Genomic DNA, 25379 nt, shown 5'->3' with positions numbered 1-25379 from the left:
AGGGCCGCTCGCGGGAGCAGCGCTACACCAAGCTGGCCGACTGGCACTACATCGAGCGGTGCGTGACAGCAGCCAGCCCCATGCCCCTTTTCGGTGGGTCCCCTGCCACCAGAGGCCACGCACCGGGGCCCACTCCTCACCTGGGCCCCCTCGTGCCCCGATGGGGAATGCTGCTGGGCTGAGGAGAACTCCCGAAGCCCCGGCATCCCTGCCTGCACACAGCTCCCTGAGGCCCCAGTCTCTGTCCCTCAGGAAACGGGGACATCTTGTCGTACGAGGACGCCAACCGCGCCATGCAGACTGGCGTCGCTGGGATCATGATCGCCCGGTAAGTGTGCCCGGGGCGGGGATACAAAGAACCAGCCAGGGCTACCCCTGAGCGCCCAGCCTGCAGCTCGGGGAAGGTGAGGGCGCGTCTGAGTTTGTGCCCAACGCCGGTGCCCCCCAGCCCGCCAGCCCGCCCCCTGCTCTGTTATTCCCCGGGCAGGGAGATGTCAGAGGTGGCTGCTTATGGGGCCGGGGTGAAGGGTACTGGAACTTTCTGTAGCTGTGGGCTCAGGGTTGTGGCTTGGAACTCTTGGGCTTTGCAGGTTGTGTGAGCATGGCCGGGAGGTTGGGGACCATGGGTTTGGGGGCTGGGGTTCCGCCACCGGCCTGCTGACCACCGCCCGCCTGCAGCGGCGCCCTGCTCAAGCCGTGGCTGTTCACGGAGATCAAGGAGCAGCGGCATTGGGACATCTCGTCGTCTGAGCGCCTGGACATCCTGCGGGACTTCGCACACTACGGCCTGGAGCGCTGGGGCTCGGACACGCAGGGCGTGGAGAAGACACGCCGCTTCCTCCTTGAGTGGCTCTCCTTCCTGTGCAGGTGGGATTGGGGTGGCGGGGCGGGGTGTCTTGGGGAGGCCCGGCCCAACCCCGTCCCCGCCGCCCCCACCCCGTCTGTAGGTACGTGCCCGTTGGCCTGCTGGAGCGGCTCCCGCAGAGGATCAACGAGCGGCCGCCCTACTACCTGGGCCGCGACTACCTGGAGACGCTCATGGCCAGCCAGAAGGCGGCCGACTGGATCCGCATCAGGTGCCCGGGAACCGCCGAGGCCCTGGGAGATAGTGCACCAGGGAGCCAGTGGGTGTGGGGCCAGCTGGGCCGGGGGCCACCCCGCCCCAGGCCTGACCCTGCTCCCGCCCTCCTCACAGCGAGATGCTGCTGGGACCGGTGCCGCCCAATGTCGTCTTCCTGCCCAAGCACAAGGCCAACGCCTACAAGTAGCTGCAGGGGCGGGCGGGGGTGTCTGAGCGCCCAGCGGGCTCCCCAAGGAATGAGAAGGCAATAAATTTTATTCTTTTAAAACCCAGGCCCTTTTGTGACCCTGAGGCTGTCTCATGCTGCCCCACCCCCCCACCCCACCCCAGCTTTCCCCCACCATCCCCATCCCCGCAGCTCCCTCCTTCCTCACTCATTCACCAGCCCCATACTGGCCACTGCTGGTGCCCAAAGGCCTTGACCACAAACAAGCCACCATAGCTCATGAGATGGGGCCTTGGCCTGTGTGGGTGTGGATCAGGGCGGGCTGCCTGAAGGAAGGGGCCTTGGAGCTGTCAGGCAGGCATTGCTGGCAGAGGTGGGAGGCGGAAGGCAGCAGACCGGGCCCAGTGTCCACCATGCTCTCTGTGACGCCCATCTCTGGCTGCCTTGGTTTCCCATCTGCCCCTGCCTGCCCCGCCCCTCCCCCACCCCTTACTCGGAACCCTGACCAGTGGGCGGGCCACAGCCTGTGCCTGGAGTAACCGTAGAAACAGAACTACACAGGACAGTGAGCCTCCTCTCTGAGTGGGCTGCCTGTGCTCCCAACTGCTGCCCTCCTGGCCTGCCTGGCCAGGCCCCCGCCTCCCCATGCAGCACCCCAAACCCTTCTACGCACCCGCCGCTCCCCAAGAAGGCTTCAGTCCCTGGAGCCTGGACGCCACCAAAGGGCCCGGCAGCCAGCCTGCTTCCGCCTGCACAGAGCCTCTTCCCACTGCGGGTACGAGGGTGGGGGGCACCCATCGGGGCAGGGACCAGGGCTCTGCCCGCCAGCCTCAGGACCCCACCCAGCTGCCTGTTTTTGTCCACAGGTTCCTCCAACGTCTATCACCCCCCAAACCTGGAGAAAGAGGTGTTTCCAGCTCCTCCAGCAGGTACCGGCCTCCCACCAACCTTTGATGACCGGGGAGTGGGCAGGGGCATCTTGCTCCCACCCTTGACCCTAGATGGCTCCCTCCTCCGAAGGCAAGGCCCGAATCCCTGTCCCCCAAAGAGACCCCTGGACCAAGGTCTGTGTCCCTCATCCCCTAGATGGGGCCCTGAAGGCAAAGCCTATGTTTCTTGTTCCCCAAACAGGTCTCCCAAAGGCAGGCCGGTGTCCCCAGCCCCCCAGATGGGCCCCCAAAGCAAGGCCTGGGGCCCCTGACCTCTAGAGAGGGCCCCAAAGGCAAAGCCTATGTCCCTGTTCCCCAAATGGACCCCAAAATTGGTCCGTGTTCTCCATGCCCCAGACGTGCCCCACAGTTTGGACCCCGTCCACCCCAGGCGGGTCCCAGAACTGCCCCTCTCAGGGCCGCCCTCCCTGGCCACAGGTTTCCAGATGGCGCCCTGCGGCTGCTTCTTTGACCCCCGCGTCTACCGAATCGAGTGGGCCGCCACCGACTTTGGCCAGTCGTCCCTGTACAAGCTGGCGGCTGGGGGCCCCGCCTCGCCAGGCACCTACTTCCCGGAGGCACAGCACTGCCTCAGGGCCCCGGTGCCGCCCCCGCTGCCCCCACTGTTCCGCCACTACCAGCCGCCCCCCGCGGGGCCCTGGTACCGCATGCCCTGCTTCCAGTCCAAGGGACCCGGGGCCGAGGCCCTGGGCTTCGTAGGGGACAGAGGGTCCCCGGCCTTCGCGGAGCTGCCCCCCACCTTGATCAAGCAAGGCCTGGCGCCCCCGCTGCCCCCCAAGGAGAGCAAGTTGCCCCTGCTGCTCACCACGCTGCCCGCCGAGGCCACGCTGCCCCCTGGCGCCTATGGACCTCTCAAGGGCCGCCTGAGCTGGCTGGATGGGCCCGGCGAGCCCTTGACCTTCGCCTTCAAGGAGCCGCCCCCCGGCGCCGGGCCCGGCCCGCTGTACCCGCCGGGCCCCACCAAGCCCAAGGCGGTCCCGCTGGGGGCAGGCGAGGCCAGGACCCCTGAGGTGGCCAGGGCCTTCACGAGGCCCAAGAAGGTGATGCTCGAGGACACGAGGAAGCTCTTTGACTGCCTGCCGGGTGGCGCTGAGCCCGCTGGGGCCCCGTGCAAGCCCCCTGGGCCCGCCCTGCCCGATAGCGGGGGCGGCAAGGACGACTCGTCCAGCGACATCCGCTCGCTGCACCTGCCCGACGAGCTGCAGTCCTCGGACTACAGCGTGCCCGAGGTCCTAGATACCGTGTCCGACATGGACTACTTTTACAACTTCATGGTGCTGGACTAGGAGCCGCCGCCCCGCCCGGGGGGGCCCCCCACCGCCAAGCCCTCGGGCAAGAGGAAGGCCGGCAACCCGACTGCCAGGAAGGGGAGGCAGGGCAGCAAGGGCAAGCAGACTGCGGTCCCCACCAGCGCCAGCCCCTTGGGGCCCAGGCAGGACCTGGGAGCCGCCCCCCATTAAAGCGAATTTGAGCTGTTTGCGCAGTGTCCGGTCAGTGGCATTCAGGGGCCGTGGGCTGTCTCCTCGCCCTCCCTGTCGTCCAGCGGGCCCAGGGCCATGTGGCGAGGCCCCTCGGGACCCCGGCGCCTTCCGGGTGCCGGGCTTCCAGAGTAGAGTCGGGGAGCCCTAGACTTGGGGTTCGGGACAATCCCTCGTCTCCTAGCCCCAGAAAATCCAAGTCACCCGGCAGGGATGGGGGTGCTGCTGGGAGGTGGGGAGACACTGCCCGGACTCGTGCACTGCAAGGATTTCACCTCCATGTTTGATGGGGAAAGTCAGGTCTGCCCAGAGATGGGCAGGAACTTGCCTGGAGACACAGCAGCAAGCGGGGTGGGGCCTGGGGAGAGGCCTGCGGGCTGGGCTCGGCCTCGGCCCAGGTGGAGGGGCCGGTGTCCCCGATGGTGAATGGGAACGCCCCCGCTCGTGTTCACGCGGAGAGCTGGGGGGCCTGGGGTGCAGAGGCAAGTGCTGGGTGGAGGTCTGAGAGTGGGGGCAGGGCAGGCATGTGGGAGACGGTGTCCACCTGGCACACAGGTGACCCAGACGGGCATGCAGAGTGCACCTGCAGCCCAGCTGGGGGCCAGAGGCCAGGGTGGGTGTGCCTGTCCCAGGATGGGCATCCAGCCAGGCCCCTGCATCTCTGCCTCGGGCCCAGCCACACCTGGGTTCTGCTTCCCAGGGGGCAGGCACGGGGTGGGCTTGCAGTGGTTTTGGAGCTTCAGTGCTCACACCTGTTCCCTCCTGCCTCCGCTCCTTCCCTCTCCAGTCCACGGAGCTCCCTCCCCCCTGTACCCTGGGCCAGGCTCTCGTCTGCCTTTTGCTTCTGGAGAGCCCGGGGCAGCCGCCGGCCACACCCTCCCCTGAAATACTCCAGGCGACTGTGAAGGGGGTGAGTTGGTTTCCCAGTGACACCTAAGGAGGTAAGGAGAGATGGAGCTCCCCTCCCCTGCCAGAGGAAGGGCCCTCCTGCCCCAGGCCCTGGGCTGGGTCTCGGGGACCTTCCCTGCTGGTGTCTGCTGGGGAACCCAGGGCGCTTGACTAGGATCCAGGAGGTGGCTGCGTGTGGGCAGGGGGTCTTGGCTGCTGGCACCATGCCTCGAGCCTACGGGTTCCAGGGCTCAGGGAGACAGAGGTGGCCAGCCAGTCTGGGCTGTACCGGGATCACCGCCTGTCTGTGTTGTGAACAGGATGCGGGCCTGGGGGAGCCAGGAGCTCCCTTCCCCCGCTTCCCTCTCAGCCTGCTGTGCCTGCAGCCGTGTTAGGGGTATTTTTGAGACAAATACGAAGTGCCCCCAAGAAGGGAAGGCCCTGGCAAATGAGGCAGATGTGACAGGATGGGCTTGATTTTCTTTAAGATTAATGCGGGCCAAGGGTTGTGAAATGAGGATCACCTGGCAGCCTAACCCGTCCCCTCCAGAGAGGCGTGGAAGGTGGACCAGGCAGCCCCCGGAGGTGGGGGTGTGGTGACTGCCCACTGCAGTGGGTGTGGGAGTGGAGGTTTTTAACGACTGGGTGGAGAGCGTACTGGGCAATTTTTTTTTTTTTTCTGGCCGAGCCACTTGCGGGATCGTACTTCCCGACCAGGGATTGAACCCAGGCCCCAGCAGTGAAAGCACAGAGTCCTACCACGGGACCTCCAGGGAATTCCCTGTGTCGCGCAGTTTAAATGACCGTTGGATGTGTTCTTTTAACCTCAGAGTGATCAGAAAAGTCATTGAGAAAGTTTTCACTAGAATGAGACAACTGTCCCGTGCCACCTGGGGTTTGAATGAAGTGTGGGAGAGGGAAGCTCTGAACGGATGGATAGACTGATCAGACATGCATATACACGTATGTGTACATTGTATGCACACCTATATGTGTATTCACATGTGCATACACAGGTGTGTACACGTACAGATGCATGCATCTGTACACATGCATACGTTCATGTACACGTGTGAGCATGCATGTTATCTACACACGTGCGTGATGAGCTTATGCATATATACATGCGCACACGTGTGTTCACATTATACAAGTGCTCGCGTGTGACATACACATCACCCACACATGCCTACACACGTACGTGAACGTGTATTATAGACATATGAATACACGTGTAGATGTATGTACACATCATCCACACATAGGCAATATGCATGTACATGTATACACACAGGCACATACATGCACAATATCTACACACGCGTGTATGTGTATGCCTTATGTACCTACGTGTTATATACATGTATGTATACATACCTCTGCACATACGTATACACATGCATGTGCGCACATCATCTGTATACATATGTATGCATAACACAGGTACGTGTGAAATATGTGCTATGCTTCCAAGTTTTGTTCATGGACATCACGAAACACACGTAAGCATGTTGGTCTGCGTATATGTCAGGGCTTATCAACAGAGGTGGACCCACGCCCCGTCCCCGTCTTCTGCAGCCCCCGCCCTTTTCCTTGGGTCTCACGTTTCTCTAACAGAACACGTCAAGTGTCCGATGCATCTCTGGGACTTGCCGGTTGATGATCTCACCACATGCCCGTGCCGGCTCGTTTCACCAAAAGCTCCTGTTCGCTGGGACTTGGGCCGCCCACCTTCTCACTGTTGACAACCCACGTAGGTGCCGTAGTTCAAAGGGACTGTGGTGCCAGAATGTTGAGGGAGGCAGGTGGGTGTAGAAACCCCACAAAACATGAGTGACACCCACTGCTGCCGGCTCTCTTACCAAACGCTTTATTTCAAGACAACACTGCCCCCTCCCTGCCACCCCACCTCCAACCCCAGGGCGTGCTCAGCACCTGGCCCAGACACACGCACGAGACTTCCTGCATCTCCTGCGCAGACTGACCCAGAAGCCCTTGACCCTGAGGCCCTGCTCAGTGTGCAGCAGCTCGGGGATCATGTAGGCCAGCCATACAGACAGCAGGGTGGCCCCCGTGAGCAGGACGATGGTGATCTCAGGCGGGAAGATGGGCAGTGGGAAGGCCCCGTAGACGTAGACGCTGAAGGTGGTCTCCAGGTGACAGTAGCTGCGAGGGGCGGGCAGGGAGAGGCCGTGGGGCACCGCCTTTGGGGGCCTCACCCTTCACCCCAGCAAACTGGGTTTTTTTTTATTTTTTGGCCACGCTGCTCAGCTTGCAGTATCTTAGTTCCCCGACCGAGGATCGAACCCAGGTCCTCGGCAGTGAAAGCGCAGAGCCTAACCACTGGACCGCCAGGGAATTCCCCCGGCAAACGTTTTAAAACTCACGGGGACAAGAGCTGGGCCTGGAGCATTGACGCCGGGCACTGAGTTCCATTTATATCCACTTAACTTCTATCCTCTATAAATCTGTGGTCGTCTCTGTATCGTGTTGGCCAAAAAGTTCGTTTGGGTTTTTCCGTAACATCTTACATATTTTCGCAGAGATCGTATTTTTCCCCAGGACCCCTGTGGTCCCCTGCTCTGGAGACAAGGGATTCCCCCCCGCCTCCATGCCCAGGCTCAGTGTGGGGGGCGGGCAGAAGAGACCAACAAAGCTCTCATCACAGTGGACGCGGAGTGGGGGGCTTGAGCGGGGCCACAAGCGTCCCTCAGGTGGCTGCGAGCAGGTAGGGATGGCAGGATGGAGGGAAGGACACCCAGGTAAGGGGGGGAAGTCGCTGGGGGCTCTGCTGGAGGCAAGGTGCAGGGAGGGCAGGGGATGAGCCTTGCAGGCAGACGCCTCTCTCCCCTGGGCATCCCCACCCTGGTGCCTTCTGCCAGTGGCATCCCAGAGCTGGTCCAGGGTCTGGGGCCTTTAGGGAAGGCAGGGTCTCCCCGCGCTTTTGGGGGTGGACTTTGTGTCCGTGTGGAAGGGATAGGTGATGGGGGAGCAGGGAATAATGCCGCCCATGTTCCCCCTCCCAGTGGGAGACGTTAATGATCTGAACCAGCACAGTGGGTGGCGAGTATTAACAGCCAGCTCCTGGGGCAGGGTTGGGCTGGCCTGTAATGAGTGTCAGTTTCCTTTCCGTGGTGTCAGTACTCCGGCTGCCAGCGGGAAGCCAACCGGCTTGCAAAATCCCTGGATATCTAATGATCCGTGTTTGGGAGCCAGTCTACACCGGCCCCTGCACCCCACCCGTTAGACATGGCATGAGGGTGACTCTGGTCCCTGAGGGCGGGGACAGGGCTGCTGGTCATTGCTGTTCCCCCGCACCCAGCATGGCCTTTGAATGAGGATTTATTTAGGAAGTGAACAAATGTCATCCTAGAGGAGGGAGAAAAGTGGGTCCCCCTCATGTGTGCAACCTGCCCCCAGAGAGCCAGCTCTTCCCCCAGAGGCCCCTGGTACAGGGTGACTCACCTGTAGTATGGATCCACGATGGAAATGAAGAAGATGTAGATGCCGTTTCTTTGGTCGAAAACGACCTTGTTCTCTGTCGGGCCTCCCAAGATCTGATACGGGACTTTGGGCCATCTCAAGGGTGCATTGTTGTTAGGGTCGTGGCAGCTCACATAATTCTGGGGAGGAGGACAGAGACGTGCCTGCTGGCCCCGGGGGCCGGGAAGGACCGTGCCAGCCCACAGGCGCTACCGCCGCACACACGGCCCCACCGGTGCCACCACCCACCAGCACCCAGGGGTGTGAGTCCAGGACCAAGTGCCCGCTGGGCAGGCCAGCCGATTGGTGACTGTGGAGCCTTCTTCCCACCTTCCTTCTCCTGTGCCTGCCCCAGCTTTGGGGGCTGCAGGCATAACAGCTCTGCTCACCAGGGTCCCTTGCAACTGTGAGTCTTGGTATGAATCACATGCTGCTGATGGCATGTGCTCTTGGTGTTATGGGCTGAGTTGAGTCCCTCCCACAAGTCATATGTCAGAGTCCTAACCCCCAGGACCTCAGGTGGTGACCTTATTTGGAGATGGGGTCTTTACAGGGAATCAAGTGAACATGAGGTCACTAGAGTGGGCCTGATCCAGTATGGCTGGTGTCCTTAGAATAAGGGGAAATTTAGACCCAGAGACGACACGCACAGGGACAAGACCATGGGAAGATGAAGCAAGCGATTGGGGCGATGCATCTACAAGCCAAGGAATGCAAAGATGGCCAGCAAATCACCAGAAACCAGGCCAGAGGCCTGGGACAGATTCTCCCTCATGGACTCAGAAGGAACCAGCCCTACCGACACCTCGATCTGGGACTTTTGGCCTCCAGAACTGGGAGAGGATAAATTTCTGGTGTTTAACCCATCTGGTTTGTGGTCCTTTTGTTACACAGCCCTAGCTGACTAACACACCTGGGGAACCTGACGGTGGAAGTGAGACAGAGCCACCAGGGCTTCTCGGGAAGCAGTCGTGGGTGCCCAGGTGGCAGCTGTGGCTTCTCCACCCTGCCTTCAGATCCCGGGGTGTCACATAAAGGGGGATATGCCCTTGAACTCAACTGTTTGCCCTTCACCGGTGCATCACGCTGGCTCCCTGAGCTAAACACATACTAAGGGTCTCGCCTACACCCTGATCTTCTGCACTATTTGCCTGTGGACCCAGAAGGGAGGATGGGGCTAGGCTTGTAAACAAGAGAAGAGATGGACATTCCCAAAGCAAAAGTGTAAAAATAGCAGTGAGTCCAACGTTATGAGAAATAAGGAACTCGGGACTTCCCTGGCGGTCCAGTGGTTAAGAATCCACGCTTCCACTGCAGGGGGCATGGGGCTGATTCCTGGTCGGGGAACTAAGATCCCGCATGCACCGTGGTGCAGCCAAAAATAAAGAAAGAGAATAGAAGGAACTCATTTTGCATGGCAAAGTAAGCAAAAACCGAAAGACAAAAGAGGCAAACTGGGGGAACTATTAGCAAATTACATCGCAAATAAAAGCTTAATCTCATGGGTCTATAAAGAGCTCTTAAAAATGCAGAGAAGGGGCCTTCCCTGGTGGTGCAGTGGTTGAGAGTCCGCCTGCCAGTGCAGGGGACATGGGTTCGTGCCCCGGTCCGGGAAGATCCCACATGCTGCAGAGCAGCTGGGTCCATAGCGCAAAAAAAAAAAAAAAAAAAAAAAAAATCCTTTGGGAGTAAAAGAAGAAAAGCTGGACTGCATATAAACTATGTGAAATAAAATGGAGACAGCTGCTTTGCCTAAAGACCATTTATTTGCCACAGCTAGCTCCACCTCATGGTTTTTAGTGTTTTAGCAGTTCAGTGGCTGTTTAACAGCCAGCCCATCCAATGACTGTGCTGGACATGCAGGCACTGTGGCTCTGTCTTGATAGAAAAGCCCTCAGGGTTCTACAAAATCGGCCACCAGGGCTGATGGGAAAAAAAAGTAATGGGACAATCTCTTAAATGCATGCATGCCACTTTGAACGAGAGGGCTAACAAAAAGAATGCAAATACAAACACCGGCACAGTCAGAAAATAATAAATAAGCAAAGCTCCGTGTGTGGCTTGTTCTTTTTAAAGAAACGGTCAGGGTGGTGGTGTTTGGGTAATATTGCGAATGCACAAAACGCATACCCGAGTTGTAGGAGTTGCACGCGTTAAAATCGTTCATTATCGGTTATGTGAATTTCACCTTGAGCAGAACAGACCGTAAATATAATCAAGCCCCTTAAATGACGGGCATTTGGATGGTTCCAGAAGTTTGCACATCATCAGCAGTCTGCTCCATGAGCGCCTTCGTCCCTACACCTCCGATCGTCTCCGATTCCCTTGGGAGAGATTCCCAAAGAGTTTGTGCATCTTACATTTCCATCCCCTGCCGCCCCATCTAGAGACTGAATGTCTGCCACGCCCCCCCCCATTCATATGTTGAAACCTACCCCAGAAGGTGATGTATTAGGAGGCGGGGCCTTTGGGAGCTGATTAGGTCCTGGGGGTGGAGCCCTCCTGAAGGAGATTGGCGCCCTTATAAAGGGACCCAGGAGTGCTCCCTCCTCCTTCTGCCATGTGAGGACACAGAAGGCACCACCCAGGAGCCAGACACCAAATCTGCTGGCGCCTTGATCTTGGACTCAGCCTCCAGAACCGTGAGAAACCAATGCTGTTGTTACAAGCCGCAGGGTCCATGGTGATCTTTACAGCAGCCTGAACAGACTGAGTCGGCCCCCAACACACAGTGGGCCTGACCAGTCGTCGCCTTCTGCGACCTGTTTTGGGAATAATCAGAACGCAGGCCCTACCTCTCGGTCCCAGGCGAAGGGCCCTTTGTCGCCGGCCGTCTTGGCGATGGTGGTCCAGTTCTGCGGCTGGGAACTGCAGAGGGCCATGTCGGCCGTCAGGGCGTGTGTACGTGAACAGCCCGTTCACCTCCAGCAGGACGTACTCGGCCTCGACCACCTCCTGGAACTTTCCTTCCCTCCACCTGGGACACACCATACACAGGCAAGGCTGCTGGGGGGCCGTCGTTGGGGGGGGAGGCTGGGGGCCCTGACGTGTTCTGAGACCATCTGGGGGTGGTGGGAGGTGGCAGAGCAGGGCAGGGCCACCCTCTCCCCCCACCAGGCTGACACTTCTGGGACAGACAACGCGGATATGCAGTGGCAGGTGGGGACAGGACGCTGACGGGGTCGGGGTTGCTTATTTGGACAGGACGCTGACGAGGTCGGGGTCAGGGACTGGGGGTTGCTTATTTTTTGACACCTGCAAACATTCCAGAGGTATACATTTAGGGCGGTGAATTAAGGTTGTTCTAAATCCTTATTTGGGGGGGAATTCCCTGGTGGTCCAGTGGTTAGGGGTCCGGGCTTCCACTGCCGCGTACCCGGCTTCCATCCCTGGACGGGGAACTAAGTTCCCCACAAGACGCGGGGGCCAGAAAAAAGAAAAACAAAACTTATTTTTGGATGCACGTTTGTCTCCTGCCAGGTTGGGGCTTACACCCCTCCTCTGATGGGACCCTTCCCTTGGTCCTCACCCCAGGCCGGCAGGCACCCCACCACGTGGCAGCTCTGAGTTCGGGGCGTGCCCAGCCCACAGTCTCACCTGGGTGTGCGACTGAGGCCACGAGGAGCTAACACGTGACGTTCTAATGAACCTAAGTGTTGCCACGTGTGAGTGGTTTCTGCCACCGTTCAGTCCGTCAACAGCTATTTAGTGCAGTGGTGTGCGGGGGCGGCGTGGGGATGGGGACGGAATGAAGGAAGACAGAATCCACCGAAGGGGGCAGAGCCAGTGGCATGGCCTGAAATGTGTCCCCCAAATTCCTATGTGAAGCCCTAACACCCAGTGCGACTGGATTTGGAGGTGGGGCCTTCAACGAGGCAATCAAAGTTGAGTGAGGTGATAAGGGTGGGCCCTGATGCCACGGGAAGTGGCAGCCTCTGCGGCCAAGGAGAGAGGCCTGGGGGAAGCAGCCTGCCCACACCTTGAACTTGGACTTCCGGCCTCTAGGACTGTGAGAAGGTCAGTGTCTGCTGTTTAAGCCCCCGAGTCTGTGGTGTTTTGTTAAGGCCGCCGAGCTAAGACGGGGAAGGGGAGGGGACGTGTGAGCTGAGAGCTACGGAGGGAAAAGGCAGGGAGAGGATGCGGCCAGAGCAAAGGGGTGGAGAGGGCTCTGGGGGCCTGTGATGATGGTGAGGGCGGCGGGGGGCTGGCGGGGAGGGGGACTGGGGGGTGGGTCCTCACAGCTCCACCACCGGCTTCCATGGGGTGTCGTAGTAGACGAGAATGGGGCAGCCCAGCTTCTCGTAGTGGTTAGGCACCTCCAGGTCCTCCGTGGCCTTCTGACCCCGGAAGTTGGGGTCGTAGGCTTCCGTGTGGGAGAGCAGGACACAGACACGGGCGAGCTCCCACCAGGCGCCCGGACGTCCCCCCACCCACAGCTCCGCTTCTTCCCTGCACATGGGGTCACGATCATGGAGGCGTGTCTGAGCGGGGGAGTCAGAGTCATGGTCGAAATGACCTTGGGACCCCTGCGGTGGTTGACATTCCGGGTCCACTTAGCTGGGCCCCAGCACCTCGACTGTGTTCAGATGAGATTCTGGGTGTTTCTGTGAGGCTCTTCTTTGGGGCAGAGGTTAATATTGAAATCAGTAAAGCAGTGCTCTCCCTAATGTGGGTGCAGCTGGAGGCCTGAGTAGAACAAACATGGGCCTCCCCCAGCAAGAAAGAAGTCGGCCTGCAGATGGCCTTGAACTAGAACTGCAACTCTTCCCTGAGCTGCCAGCCCCCAGCCTCCCCCATCAGACTGTGCACTCACCAGACCTCTACAGTCCGGGAACCAAGTCCTTAAAATAAATCTCTGTCTCTGTCACTCTGTCTCTGTCTCTCTGTGCCTCTGTGCCTCTGTGTCTCTGTGTCTCACACATACATCCTGTGGCTTCTCTCTCTCTGGAGACCCTGACTCACACACTCTCATGCCCCCAGGCGCTCTGGCTGCAGCCTCACTGGTTGGCAAGTCCAGCAGCACCGGTTTCCGTCTCGGCCGTGGGTCTGGATGGGGGACGGACTCTTGGCTTGTGTTGGAGGGGGGAGGGTCACGTCGTAGGAGACCCACGAGTGTCTTCCCATGCCAGGGGGTTGGTGGTGTGCACCAGTGTGGGAGGGGCTCTCTGTGCCGCCCTGCAGAGGGGGTCACCTTGGCCGGCCACCCCCTCCTGCCTTGGCTGGACAGTGTCTGGCCAACTCCGCTAGCTGGGATGAAGAGGGGACCTGGCTCCAGGAGCTGGTGGCAGGCTGGGGAGGGGTCTGAAGGCTGGCCCAGAAGGTGGCAGAGCCTGGGCAGACCTGGGCCAGGGGCCCTGCCACATCACACTGATTCCCCGAAGGCCCAGCCACCTTCCCTACCTGTCTGCTCGCTCCCTCGGATTCCTTGTGGGCTGGATATCAATTGGCACGGTATCAATTTTAAAATGATCCTTTTTTTCCTTTCTTCAAAAAAAAAAATTGTTTTCTTTTCCATTACGGTTTAAAAATGATTCTTGGGACTTCCCTGGAGGTCCAGTGGTTAAGACTCTGAGCTTCCACTGCAGGGGGTTTCAATCCCTGGTGGGGGAACTAAGATTCCTCATGCTGGCGCGGTGCGGCCAAATACATAAATAAAAATTTAAATAATGATTCTTGATTCGCCTTTGGCTCATGCATACCTAATGGTCATGTGTGTGTGTGGGGGTTCACCTCTCAATGACGTAGCTATAGTTGTCCTGAAGGGCCACGGGGTCGAGGACGCCATTGTAACAGGCTGAGATTTCACTGCGAGCAACAAAAGATAGTGAGAAGCTGCCCGAACCCATGCGGGACCAAAGAATTGTGAATTGTTCCCTTTGACATATGTTATCTCCCCATTGGTTGAATTTTGAGCCCTTTCTTACTTTCTGGTTCTCCAAGATGCTCCAGGCTCATCTTAAATCTTCCCTGCCTGGCCTAGAATCAGCCATTTCGCCAAGGAGCCCTAATTCCTTGTATTGGAGAATGACGTTACACATGGAGATGTGGGAGCTGGGTGTCCTGACTTTTGAGACAATCCTTTCCCTGTTTTTCTTTGTACTGTTACCATCTGTGCATGTATTCTTAAGCAACATGCAGTCCTCCCTTGGTATCTGCAGGGGATTGGTCCAGGATCTGCCGTAGATAACAAAATCCGAGGATGCTCAAGTCCCATAGTGGGGCCTCTGTATCCTCGGGGTCCACAGCCACAGATTCAACCAGCCACGAACTTAAACACGATCCACCCTTGGCTTGTTGAATCCGGGGATGCAGAACCTGCAGATACAAGGGCTGACTGTAGTTTATTTTTGCCTGATTTTGGATTTTTTTTTTCTGTGCCACCCAGCTTGTGGGATCTTAGTTCCCCAACCAGGGATGGAACCTGTGCCCCTTGCAGTGGCAGTGCAGAGTCCTAACCACTGGACTGCCAGGGAGTTCCCCTGATTTTGGATTTTTTTTTTTTTTAAGACTAGAATCATGCTGTGTATTCTCTTGATTCCATGCCCACGTTTGTACGATCCATCCAGGCAATTCTGCCCCGTTCGTTTTCGCTGCTGTGACATTCTGTTGTACCAAAACCCTGCACTTGGTTTACCCATCCTTCTGTCGATGGACATTTCAGTTGGCCTGCTTCCAGCTTGGAGCTATTCAGAGTAATGCTGCTGAGAACATTCTGGAACCTAGATCAGTGCAGATGTGCATGAGTGGAATTGCTGGTGGAAAGAAGTGCTTTCCAAAGCAGCCGAGAAAGGTACACGCCCACCGGCAATGTCTGGGGGTTCCTGAGGCTGCCAGAGGGGTTCCCATCCTTATAGTACTACTTTGCAGGCTTTGTCAATTCTGCCATGCTCGTGCCGAGTATCGGTCTCTATCGTAGCGTTCATTTTCATTTTCCTATGAAATGGACCACTTTTTCAACACCTTTTTGTGTTTATCAGCCTTTTCCCCCCCTTTTTTGGGAGTGCCTGCTCAAGCCTTTTGCCCATTTTTTTCTATACTTTTTTTTTTCTGATTCGTAGGAATTCTTTATAAATTCTGGATACAAGTCCCTTTTTAGTTACACGTGTGGCAAATACCTTTCCCACTCTCTTTATGGCAGCAGCTTTTTTTTTTTTTTTCTTTGCGTTACGCAGGCCTCTCACTGCTGTGGCCTCTCCCGTTGTGGAGCACAGGCTCCGGACTCACAGGCTCAGCGGCCATGGCTCACGCGCCCAGGCGCTCCACGGCATGTGGGATCTTCCCGGACCGGGGCATGAACCTGTGTCCCCTGCATCGGCAGGCGGACTCTCAACCACTGCGCCACCAGGGAAGCCCATGGCAGCAGCTTTGAAAAGATTGTTTTAAAGACTTTCCTGCACATATGTTCTAAATACTGCTAACATCATTTATTGACTCAATAAAGCGTTTCCCTTTTGGGGGGAAAATCTGTTAAAACCGTCACTTGACTTTATTATTGCCCCATGCAGTGGAGCGCTGAGGCTGGCTCTTACTAGCTCCGAGAGACAGCTGTTATATCCTCAGGAGTTTCATGAGCCAGTAGAGACTCACTTTGGTAGTGATCTGTAGGCTCCATGGGAGCATTTACACCACGGGAATTGGCAAATGCTACAAATCTGGGCCTCCCCCAGAACTGGCTGTCGCTCATTTGCTGGCACCCCACCGCCCGAAGGGGAAAACGTAGGGCAGTTTGGCCAGTCTTCAGGGGTTCTTCCTTTCTTTTTCTTGGTCTCTCATGGCTGCGTTCTCTGCAGTAACTATGGATCCTGGAGGCAAAGTTCCTCAGATTTTCAGCAGGCGATTAAACCCAAAATTCTGAGCAGTTTTATAAATTTATTTATTTCATTTATTTATTTTTGGCTGCATTGGATCTTCGTTGCTGTGCACGGGCTTTCTCTATTTGCGGCGAGTGGGGGCTGCTCTTCCTTGTGGTGCGTGGGCTTCTCAGTGCGGTGGCTTCTCTTGTTGCGGGGCACAGGTTCGAGGCGCGTGGGCTCAGTAGTTGTGGCAGGCGGGCTCCGTAATTGTGGCTTGCAGGCTCTAGAGCGCAGGCTCAGTAGTTATGGCGCATGGGCTGAGTTGCTCCGCGGCATGTGGGATCTTCCCGGACCAGGGCTTGAACCTGTGTCCCCTGCATTGGCAGGCGGATTCCTAACCACTGCACCACCAGGGAAGCCCTCTCTGAGCAATTTTCATCAAAATGAGGAACTCAGGGACTAAAAGGGAGAAAGGGAATGAGCAAAGGATGAGGGAGCAGGGAGAACATGTAAATTTCACCAAGTCGGTGGGGGGGGGTGGGAGAGGGCAGCCACCCACTGTAAACTCTAACTTAATCTGTTAGGATTAATTATTGAGCTGTTCGTTATGGAAATGTTAAACGTATGCAAAAGCAGACAGAGTAGTGTCACCCGACTTTAGCAGTTCTGAAGCAATGGTGACCATCTCATCCAGTCCCCACTCCCCACCTCGCCACCCCTCACTTCTCCCCTCCCCACCCCATATCGACATACTCACTTCTGAATGACGATCTTCTTCTCCAGGTCACAACCGACTGAAATGAGGGCTGTCTGCAGCGGCGGGGGAATGTGGGGGGGAGAGCCAAGGCGGGGATGTGGACGCTGACTCCGGTCAGCGAGAGCACCATGAAAGCCCACGAGGGGGCGCACTTGACGCAGCCGGGACCAGAAACCCTGCGCCTGGGTCGCAATGCGGTGTCCAGGTGCCTGGGACTCACAGAGTCAAGTCCTAAGAGCCTGCCTGATCTGTGGGGCACCGCTAAGGTCCCGCCTTCTGATAACCCCCAGCTAGTACACCTGCTCCGAGGTTGGTGTGTCCTGAGGCACAACCCTGGGGGAAGACGATGGGGAAGGGGCAGTGACCTTGGCAACCAGGGCAGAATCACCTCCGTTTCCAGATCCTGAGTGTGAGCTTAGCCAGCCGCTAGGGGACAAGCCAGCCAAGGCCTGCTGTCATCAGTCTTAACACTAAGGACAAAGAGTATGGCACAGCAAAAGTTTTGGTCGTACCAGTGGCTTAAGGTCCAAGCATGAAATTTCTTTGTTGGCTATGTCCAGAGTGATGGTTGATATTGTGGGTCTCTTTATGCTGCAAGGCAATGGGAGTGTGTGTTATTGCAGTAAAAAGCATCGACAACCCACTCATTCATTAATCTATCCATCCACCCATCCATCCACCCATCCATCCATCCATCCATCCATCCATCCATCCATCCATTTCTCCATTCATTCATTCATCTGTTCATCCAGTCTGTCCAGAATATTGACCAAGAACATCTGCTCACACATGGTGGCACCACCCTCCCTCTAGTTTCTTCCTCTTCTTGAGTCAGTTTTGTTAATTTATATAGAATTACTTATTGAAAAGAGCATCTGAGCCCGTTTTATTATCACCTAGCTGCATACAATGTTTTCTCATTGTTCTTTTTTTAAAATTTTTTAATTTTTAAATTTATTTTTATTTTTGGCTGTGTTGGGTCTTCGTTTCTGTGCGAGGGCTTTCTCTAGTTGTGGCAAGCGGGGGCCACTCTTCGTCGCGGTGCGCGGGCCTCTCACTGTCGCGGCCTCTCTTGTTGCGGAGTACAGGCTCCTGACGCGCAGGCTCAGTAGTTGTGGCACACGGGCCTTGTTGCTCCACGGCATGTGGGATCCTCCCAGACCAGGGCTTGAACCCGTGTCCCCTGCATTGGCAGGCGTATTCTTAACCACTGCACCACCAGGGAAGCCCTGTATGTATATTCTTTTTCAGATTCTTTTCCATTATGGTTTATCACAGGATATTGAATCTAGTTCTTGTGCTATACAGCAGGGCCTTGTTGTTTACCTCTCCTATATATAATAGTTTGCACCTGCTAACCCCAAACTCCCAACGCATCCCTCCCCCACCTCCCCCTTCCCCTTTGCAACCACAAGTCTGTTCTCTATATCTGAGTCTGTTTCTATTTCATAAATAAGTCCATTCGTGTCACAGTTTAGATTCCACAAATAAGTGATATCATATGGTATTTGTCTCTCTGTAAGAGTTTAATGGTTCTCGCCTTACTGTCCTTGGAGTGGGGGGAGTCTGGATGTCGGCCCTGATTCCTTGGCTCCTGCTAAGGGGACACCCTGGGGCCACCCAGCACTACCATCCGGGTGATGACATACCTGGAGGTGAAGTTGGGGTCAGCCCTGCCCCAGTGCTGCTGCTGCCTCAGTGAAATGTTCTGCAGAAGCAAAAGAGAAAATGCAACTACAAGAGTGGAACAGCCCAGGGTGGTCCCGCAATCAGGGTTCAGGAGAGACGGAGGGCAGGATGGGGGTGTTGGGAGGAGGAACCCGGGAGCCATCCAGCCTGCCTCTGGTTCTAAGCCCGTGAAAGGCTTCTGGAAGCTCATGGGAATGACCCCCAAGCTCCCTGCCTTTGTCCCGGGGACCCACAGTGGGGCGTGACTTAGTTTCCCCTCCTACTTAGCTGTGATGTGACATGGTCTGATCCAAAGAGTCTGTTGTGGTCTGGGGTCAAGTCCCAACTCCCTGGTGTGACTGTGAGGCCTGGCTCTGCCCTATGGATCCCCCAGACCCATATTTGGCCAAGACCCTCCCGGTGGCCCCGGCTTGTCTCCTGATGCCTGGGTTTACCCAGCTAACTCAGGTCTCACGCCCTCCCCGGGTGGGTCAGGCTCCCCGCCACATCCTCCTTGACCCTTCTGTGTGACACCTGCTGCCCTCACTCTCTGGGGGACTGCGGCCTGCCTGGGGTGGGGGAGGGGCGGGGGCTGTGTCCCCTCAACATTCCACAGCACCTTATCTGGGTGTGTGTAAGGAAGGGAAGCAGGAAGGAGGTCCGACGAGGGACACCCTGAGGCGGCTGGACCTGGCTGGCCCAGTCGGTCAAGGCCGAGCCCCTCTCCCGTTGATCCGGGTTTGGGGGGGGAGGGGGAGGGGGGGGAGGGGCGAGCTCACCAGTGTGTGCTTGGTGTTCCCCTCGTAGGTGTAGCCGTCCTCGTAGATGACAGCCTGCAGCCCCAGGGAATGGGGGTTGCTCACCATCACCTGGGGGCGGGATGGGAGACGCACGCTCTGTAAGGCGCCAGCAGGCGCGGCGGGGAGCAGCTGGGGGCGCACCCACAGGTGACCCCGGTCCCCCTTCAAACTGAAGACCCAGCTTGCTCTGCAAACGCAGCTGCCGGCTCCGTCCCCAAATGCACTCGCCCCCCCACGGCCCCCCGTGTCATCCACACCCCCTAACTGTGGCTCTGAGTCCCGTTGTGCAGACAGCCTGGGGTTGCAGCCTGCAAGACGCAGAACTGTCCCTGGTGTGCGGAGGGGCCCGTCCTGCAGGGGTGGGGGAAGGGGGGGTGATGAGAGGGCACAAGGCAAGAGCCAGAGCCAGCCTGGCGCCCCCTCGCGGGCCCTGGTCCCAGCTGGCTAGACATCCCCTTGAATCCTTACACTGGCCCACCCCGCCCACCCCCGTTTTCAGCTTCATTGTTTGCACCCAAGAGTCCAGGCTTGGACACGTGGGTTTCCAGGAGGGAAGCCGGCGCTGGCTGAGCTGAGAGGGAGGAAAAGGCATTTTTGGAAAGGTTCTGGGGCAGCTCCGAAGAAGGGTGGAGAGCCGGCACAGAGGTGGTGGGAGAGGAGGCTGGGCTGGCAGATGGACAGCCACGGCCAGGCATGTGGACACTGATGAGGAGGAAGAGGAGTTTCTAGGGGGCTTCCTGAGTGAGTGTGTCTTCCGGGAGGATGCCAGGGAATTTCCAGAGCCTGGGAATTGTGGGCACAGGATGTGAGGCCAGGGATGCTAGGGATGCCAGGTATCAGAAACACTTGTCAAACAGATAAAGCATGCTTACTAGTGGGATTGGTGATGTGTTGGGCCGGGGTATCATGAGGGCCGTCAACTCCAACTCACTCGGGGCGCAGCGGGTGTTGGGACCCCCGAGGCACATCCCTTTCTAACCATTCCTCCCTTCCTGCTCCTCCCTCCTGGTCTTTGGCTCTCCCTCCATCTCTGTCTCCACCTGTCTGTCTGTGTGTCTGTCTGTCTCTCTCAGTCTGTCTCTCCCGGGCTCTCTGGGTCTTTCTCTCTCTCTGTCTCTGTCTGATTCTCCGCCCCCTGCCCCTCCCTCCCTCCCTACCTGGCTGCCTCTCCTCCAGCTCCAGGGCCGCTCTCGGGAGCAGCGCTACACCAAGCTGGCCGACTGGCACTACATCGAGCGGTGCGTGACAGCAGCCAGCCCCATGCCCCTTTTCGGTGGGTCCCCTGCCACCAGAGGCCACGCACCGGGGCCCACTCCTCACCTGGGCCCCCTCGTGCCCCGATGGGGAATGCTGCTGGGCTGAGGAGAACTCCCGAAGCCCCGGCATCCCCGCCTGCACACAGCTCCCTGAGGCCCCAGTCTCTGTCCTTCAGGAAACGGGGACATCTTGTCGTACGAGGACGCCAACCGCGCCATGCAGACTGGCGTCGCTGGGATCATGATCGCCCGGTAAGTGTGCCCGGGGCGGGGATACAAAGAACCAGCCAGGGCTACCCCTGAGCGCCCAGCCTGCAGCTCGGGGAAGGTGAGGGCGCGTCTGAGTTTGTGCCCAACGCCGGTGCCCCCCAGCCCGCCAGCCCGCCCCCTGCTCTGTTATTCCCCGGGCAGGGAGATGTCAGAGGTGGCTGCTTATGGGGCCGGGGTGAAGGGTACTGGAACTTTCTGTAGCTGTGGGCTCAGGGTTGTGGCTTGGAACTCTTGGGCTTTGCAGGTTGTGTGAGCATGGCCGGGAGGTTGGGGACCATGGGTTTGGGGGCTGGGGTTCCGCCACCGGCCTGCTGACCACCGCCCGCCTGCAGCGGCGCCCTGCTCAAGCCGTGGCTGTTCACGGAGATCAAGGAGCAGCGGCATTGGGACATCTCGTCGTCTGAGCGCCTGGACATCCTGCGGGACTTCGCACACTACGGCCTGGAGCGCTGGGGCTCGGACACGCAGGGCGTGGAGAAGACACGCCGCTTCCTCCTTGAGTGGCTCTCCTTCCTGTGCAGGTGGGATTGGGGTGGCGGGGCGGGGTGTCTTGGGGAGGCCCGGCCCAACCCCGTCCCCGCCGCCCCCACCCCGTCTGTAGGTACGTGCCCGTTGGCCTGCTGGAGCGGCTCCCGCAGAGGATCAACGAGCGGCCGCCCTACTACCTGGGCCGCGACTACCTGGAGACGCTCATGGCCAGCCAGAAGGCGGCCGACTGGATCCGCATCAGGTGCCCGGGAACCGCCGAGGCCCTGGGAGATAGTGCACCAGGGAGCCAGTGGGTGTGGGGCCAGCTGGGCCGGGGGCCACCCCGCCCCAGGCCTGACCCTGCTCCCGCCCTCCTCACAGCGAGATGCTGCTGGGACCGGTGCCGCCCAATGTCGTCTTCCTGCCCAAGCACAAGGCCAACGCCTACAAGTAGCTGCAGGGGCGGGCGGGGGTGTCTGAGCGCCCAGCGGGCTCCCCAAGGAATGAGAAGGCAATAAATTTTATTCTTTTAAAACCCAGGCCCTTTTGTGACCCTGAGGCTGTCTCATGCTGCCCCACCCCCCCACCCCACCCCAGCTTTCCCCCACCATCCCCATCCCCGCAGCTCCCTCCTTCCTCACTCATTCACCAGCCCCATACTGGCCACTGCTGGTGCCCAAAGGCCTTGACCACAAACAAGCCACCATAGCTCATGAGATGGGGCCTTGGCCTGTGTGGGTGTGGATCAGGGCGGGCTGCCTGAAGGAAGGGGCCTTGGAGCTGTCAGGCAGGCATTGCTGGCAGAGGTGGGAGGCGGAAGGCAGCAGACCGGGCCCAGTGTCCACCATGCTCTCTGTGACGCCCATCTCTGGCTGCCTTGGTTTCCCATCTGCCCCTGCCTGCCGTGCCCCTCCCCCGCCCCTTACTCGGAACCCTGACCAGTGGGCGGGCCACAGCCTGTGCCTGGAGTAACCGTAGAAACAGAACTACACAGGACAGTGAGCCTCCTCTCTGAGTGGGCTGCCTGTGCTCCCAACTGCTGCCCTCCTGGCCTGCCTGGCCAGGCCCCCGCCTCCCCATGCAGCACCCCAAACCCTTCTACGCACCCGCCGCTCCCCAAGAAGGCTTCAGTCCCTGGAGCCTGGACGCCACCAAAGGGCCCGGCAGCCAGCCTGCTTCCGCCTGCACAGAGCCTCTTCCCACTGCGGGTACGAGGGTGGGGGGCACCCATCGGGGCAGGGACCAGGGCTCTGCCCGCCAGCCTCAGGACCCCACCCAGCTGCCTGTTTTTGTCCACAGGTTCCTCCAACGTCTATCACCCCCCAAACCTGGAGAAAGAGGTGTTTCCAGCTCCTCCAGCAGGTACCGGCCTCCCACCAACCTTTGATGACCGGGGAGTGGGCAGGGGCATCTTGCTCCCACCCTTGACCCTAGATGGCTCCCTCCTCCGAAGGCAAGGCCCGAATCCCTGTCCCCCAAAGAGACCCCTGGACCAAGGTCTGTGTCCCTCATCCCCTAGATGGGGCCCTGAAGGCAAAGCCTATGTTTCTTGTTCCCCAAACAGGTCTCCCAAAGGCAGGCCGGTGTCCCCAGCCCCCCAGATGGGCCCCCAAAGCAAGGCCTGGGGCCCCTGACCTCTAGAGAGGGCCCCAAAGGCAAAGCCTATGTCCCTGTTCCCCAAATGGACCCCAAAATTGGTCCGTGTTCTCCATGCCCCAGACGTGCCCCACACTTTGGACCCCGTCCACCCCAGGCGGGTCCCAGAACTGCCCCTCTCAGGGCCGCCCTCCCTGGCCACAGGTTTCCAGATGGCGCCCTGCGGCTGCTTCTTTGACCCCCGCGTCTACCGAATCGAGTGGGCCACCACCGACTTTGGCCAGTCGTCCCTGTACAAGCTGGCGGCTGGGGGCCCCGCCTCGCCAGGCACCTACTTCCCGGAGGCACAGCACTGCCTCAGGGCCCCGGTGCCGCCCCCGCTGCCCCCACTGTTCCGCCACTACCAGCCGCCCCCCTTGGGGCCCTGGTACCGCATGCCCTGCTTCCAGTCCAAGGGACCCGGGGCCGAGGCCCTGGGCTTCGTAGGGGACAGAGGGTCCCCGGCCTTCGCGGAGCTGCCCCCCACCTTGATCAAGCAAGGCCTGGCGCCCCCGCTGCCCCCCAAGGAGAGCAAGTTGCCCCTGCTGCTCACCACGCTGCCCGCCGAGGCCACGCTGCCCCCTGGCGCCTATGGACCTCTCAAGGGCCGCCTGAGCTGGCTGGATGGGCCCGGCGAGCCCTTGACCTTCGCCTTCAAGGAGCCGCCCCCCGGCGCCGGGCCCGGCCCGCTGTACCCGCCGGGCCCCACCAAGCCCAAGGCGGTCCCGCTGGGGGCAGGCGAGGCCAGGACCCCTGAGGTGGCCAGGGCCTTCACGAGGCCCAAGAAGGTGATGCTCGAGGACACGAGGAAGCTCTTTGACTGCCTGCCGGGTGGCGCTGAGCCCGCTGGGGCCCCGTGCAAGCCCCCTGGGCCCGCCCTGCCCGACAGCGGGGGCGGCAAGGACGACTCGTCCAGCGACATCCGCTCGCTGCACCTGCCCGACGAGCTGCAGTCCTCGGACTACAGCGTGCCCGAGGTCCTAGATACCGTGTCCGACATGGACTACTTTTACAACTTCATGGTGCTGGACTAGGAGCCGCCGCCCCGCCCGGGGGGGCCCCCCACCGCCAAGCCCTCGGGCAAGAGGAAGGCCGGCAACCCGACTGCCAGGAAGGGGAGGCAGGGCAGCAAGGGCAAGCAGACTGCGGTCCCCACCAGCGCCAGCCCCTTGGGGCCCAGGCAGGACCTGGGAGCCGCCCCCCATTAAAGCGAATTTGAGCTGTTTGCGCAGTGTCCGGTCAGTGGCATTCAGGGGCCGTGGGCTGTCTCCTCGCCCTCCCTGTCGTCCAGCGGGCCCAGGGCCATGTGGCGAGGCCCCTCGGGACCCCGGCGCCTTCCGGGTGCCGGGCTTCCAGAGTAGAGTCGGGGAGCCCTAGACTTGGGGTTCGGGACAATCCCTCGTCTCCTAGCCCCAGAAAATCCAAGTCACCCGGCAGGGATGGGGGTGCTGCTGGGAGGTGGGGAGACACTGCCCGGACTCGTGCACTGCAAGGATTTCACCTCCATGTTTGATGGGGAAAGTCAGGTCTGCCCAGAGATGGGCAGGAACTTGCCTGGAGACACAGCAGCAAGCGGGGTGGGGCCTGGGGAGAGGCCTGCGGGCTGGGCTCGGCCTCGGCCCAGGTGGAGGGGCCGGTGTCCCCGATGGTGAATGGGAACGCCCCCGCTCGTGTTCACGCGGAGAGCTGGGGGGCCTGGGGTGCAGAGGCAAGTGCTGGGTGGAGGTCTGAGAGTGGGGGCAGGGCAGGCATGTGGGAGACGGTGTCCACCTGGCACACAGGTGACCCAGACGGGCATGCAGAGTGCACCTGCAGCCCAGCTGGGGGCCAGAGGCCAGGGTGGGTGTGCCTGTCCCAGGATGGGCATCCAGCCAGGCCCCTGCATCTCTGCCTCGGGCCCAGCCACACCTGGGTTCTGCTTCCCAGGGGGCAGGCACGGGGCGGGCTTGCAGTGGTTTTGGAGCTTCAGTGCTCACACCTGTTCCCTCCTGCCTCCGCTCCTTCCCTCTCCAGTCCACGGCGCTCCCTCCCCCCTGTACCCTGGGCCAGGCTCTCGTCTGCCTTTTGCTTCTGGAGAGCCCGGGGCAGCCGCCGGCCACACCCTACCCTGAAATACTCCAGGCGACTGTGAACGGGGTGAGTTGGTTTCCCAGTGACACCTAAGGAGGTAAGGAGAGATGGAGCTCCCCTCCCCTGCCAGAGGAAGGGCCCTCCTGCCCCAGGCCCTGGGCTGGGTCTCGGGGACCTTCCCTGCTGGTGTCTGCTGGGGAACCCAGGGCGCTTGACTAGGATCCAGGAGGTGGCTGCGTGTGGGCAGGGGGTCTTGGCTGCTGGCACCATGCCTCGAGCCTACGGGTTCCAGGGCTCAGGGAGACAGAGGTGGCCAGCCAGTCTGGGCTGTACCGGGATCACCGCCTGTCTGTGTTGTGAACAGGATGCGGGCCTGGAGGAGCCAGGAGCTCCCTTCCCCCTCTTCCCTCTCAGCCTGCTGTGCCTGCAGCCGTGTTAGGGGTATTTTTGAGACAAATACGAAGTGCCCCCAAGAAGGGAAGGCCCTGGCAAATGAGGCAGATGTGACAGGATGGGCTTGATTTTCTTTAAGATTAATGCGGGCCAAGGGTTGTGAAATGAGGATCACCTGGCAGCCTAACCCGTCCCCTCCAGAGAGGCGTGGAAGGTGGACCAG

General features: G+C 59.4%; 1 protein-coding gene and 2 pseudogenes across 3 annotated transcripts; 2 read left to right on the top strand and 1 right to left on the bottom strand.

The window, feature by feature from the left end:
• Window positions 1-1660: 1660 nt before the first annotated feature.
• On the top strand, window positions 1661-3657 carry LOC307052559 (proline-rich protein 22-like; annotated as a pseudogene). Its single transcript has 3 exons — window positions 1661-2022; window positions 2114-2176; window positions 2615-3657. The product of its transcript is annotated as a proline-rich protein 22-like (transcript).
• Window positions 3658-3971: 314 nt separating this feature from the next.
• On the bottom strand, window positions 3972-20032 carry LOC307051113 (cation channel sperm-associated auxiliary subunit delta-like; the record flags this gene model as incomplete). The annotated part of the gene is given in 13 exon segments (XM_079701463.1): window positions 3972-4144; window positions 4489-4608; window positions 6518-6729; window positions 8029-8186; window positions 10842-10944; window positions 10946-11023; window positions 12286-12414; window positions 13777-13851; window positions 16597-16649; window positions 17109-17187; window positions 18246-18304; window positions 19044-19133; window positions 19937-20032. Coding segments are annotated over 13 exon segments (1425 nt in total).
• A 1872-nt stretch (window positions 20033-21904) lies between these two features.
• On the top strand, window positions 21905-23901 carry LOC307052393 (proline-rich protein 22-like; annotated as a pseudogene). The gene is made up of 3 exons: window positions 21905-22266; window positions 22358-22420; window positions 22859-23901. The product of its transcript is annotated as a proline-rich protein 22-like (transcript).
• Window positions 23902-25379: the final 1478 nt, after the last annotated feature.

The sequence above is a fragment of the Hyperoodon ampullatus genome, assembly GCF_949752795.1.
Source record: "Hyperoodon ampullatus genome assembly, chromosome: 4".
In the NCBI taxonomy this organism is placed as follows: domain Eukaryota; kingdom Metazoa; phylum Chordata; class Mammalia; order Artiodactyla; family Ziphiidae; genus Hyperoodon; species Hyperoodon ampullatus.
This window is presented reverse-complemented; position numbering and strand designations above follow the sequence as displayed.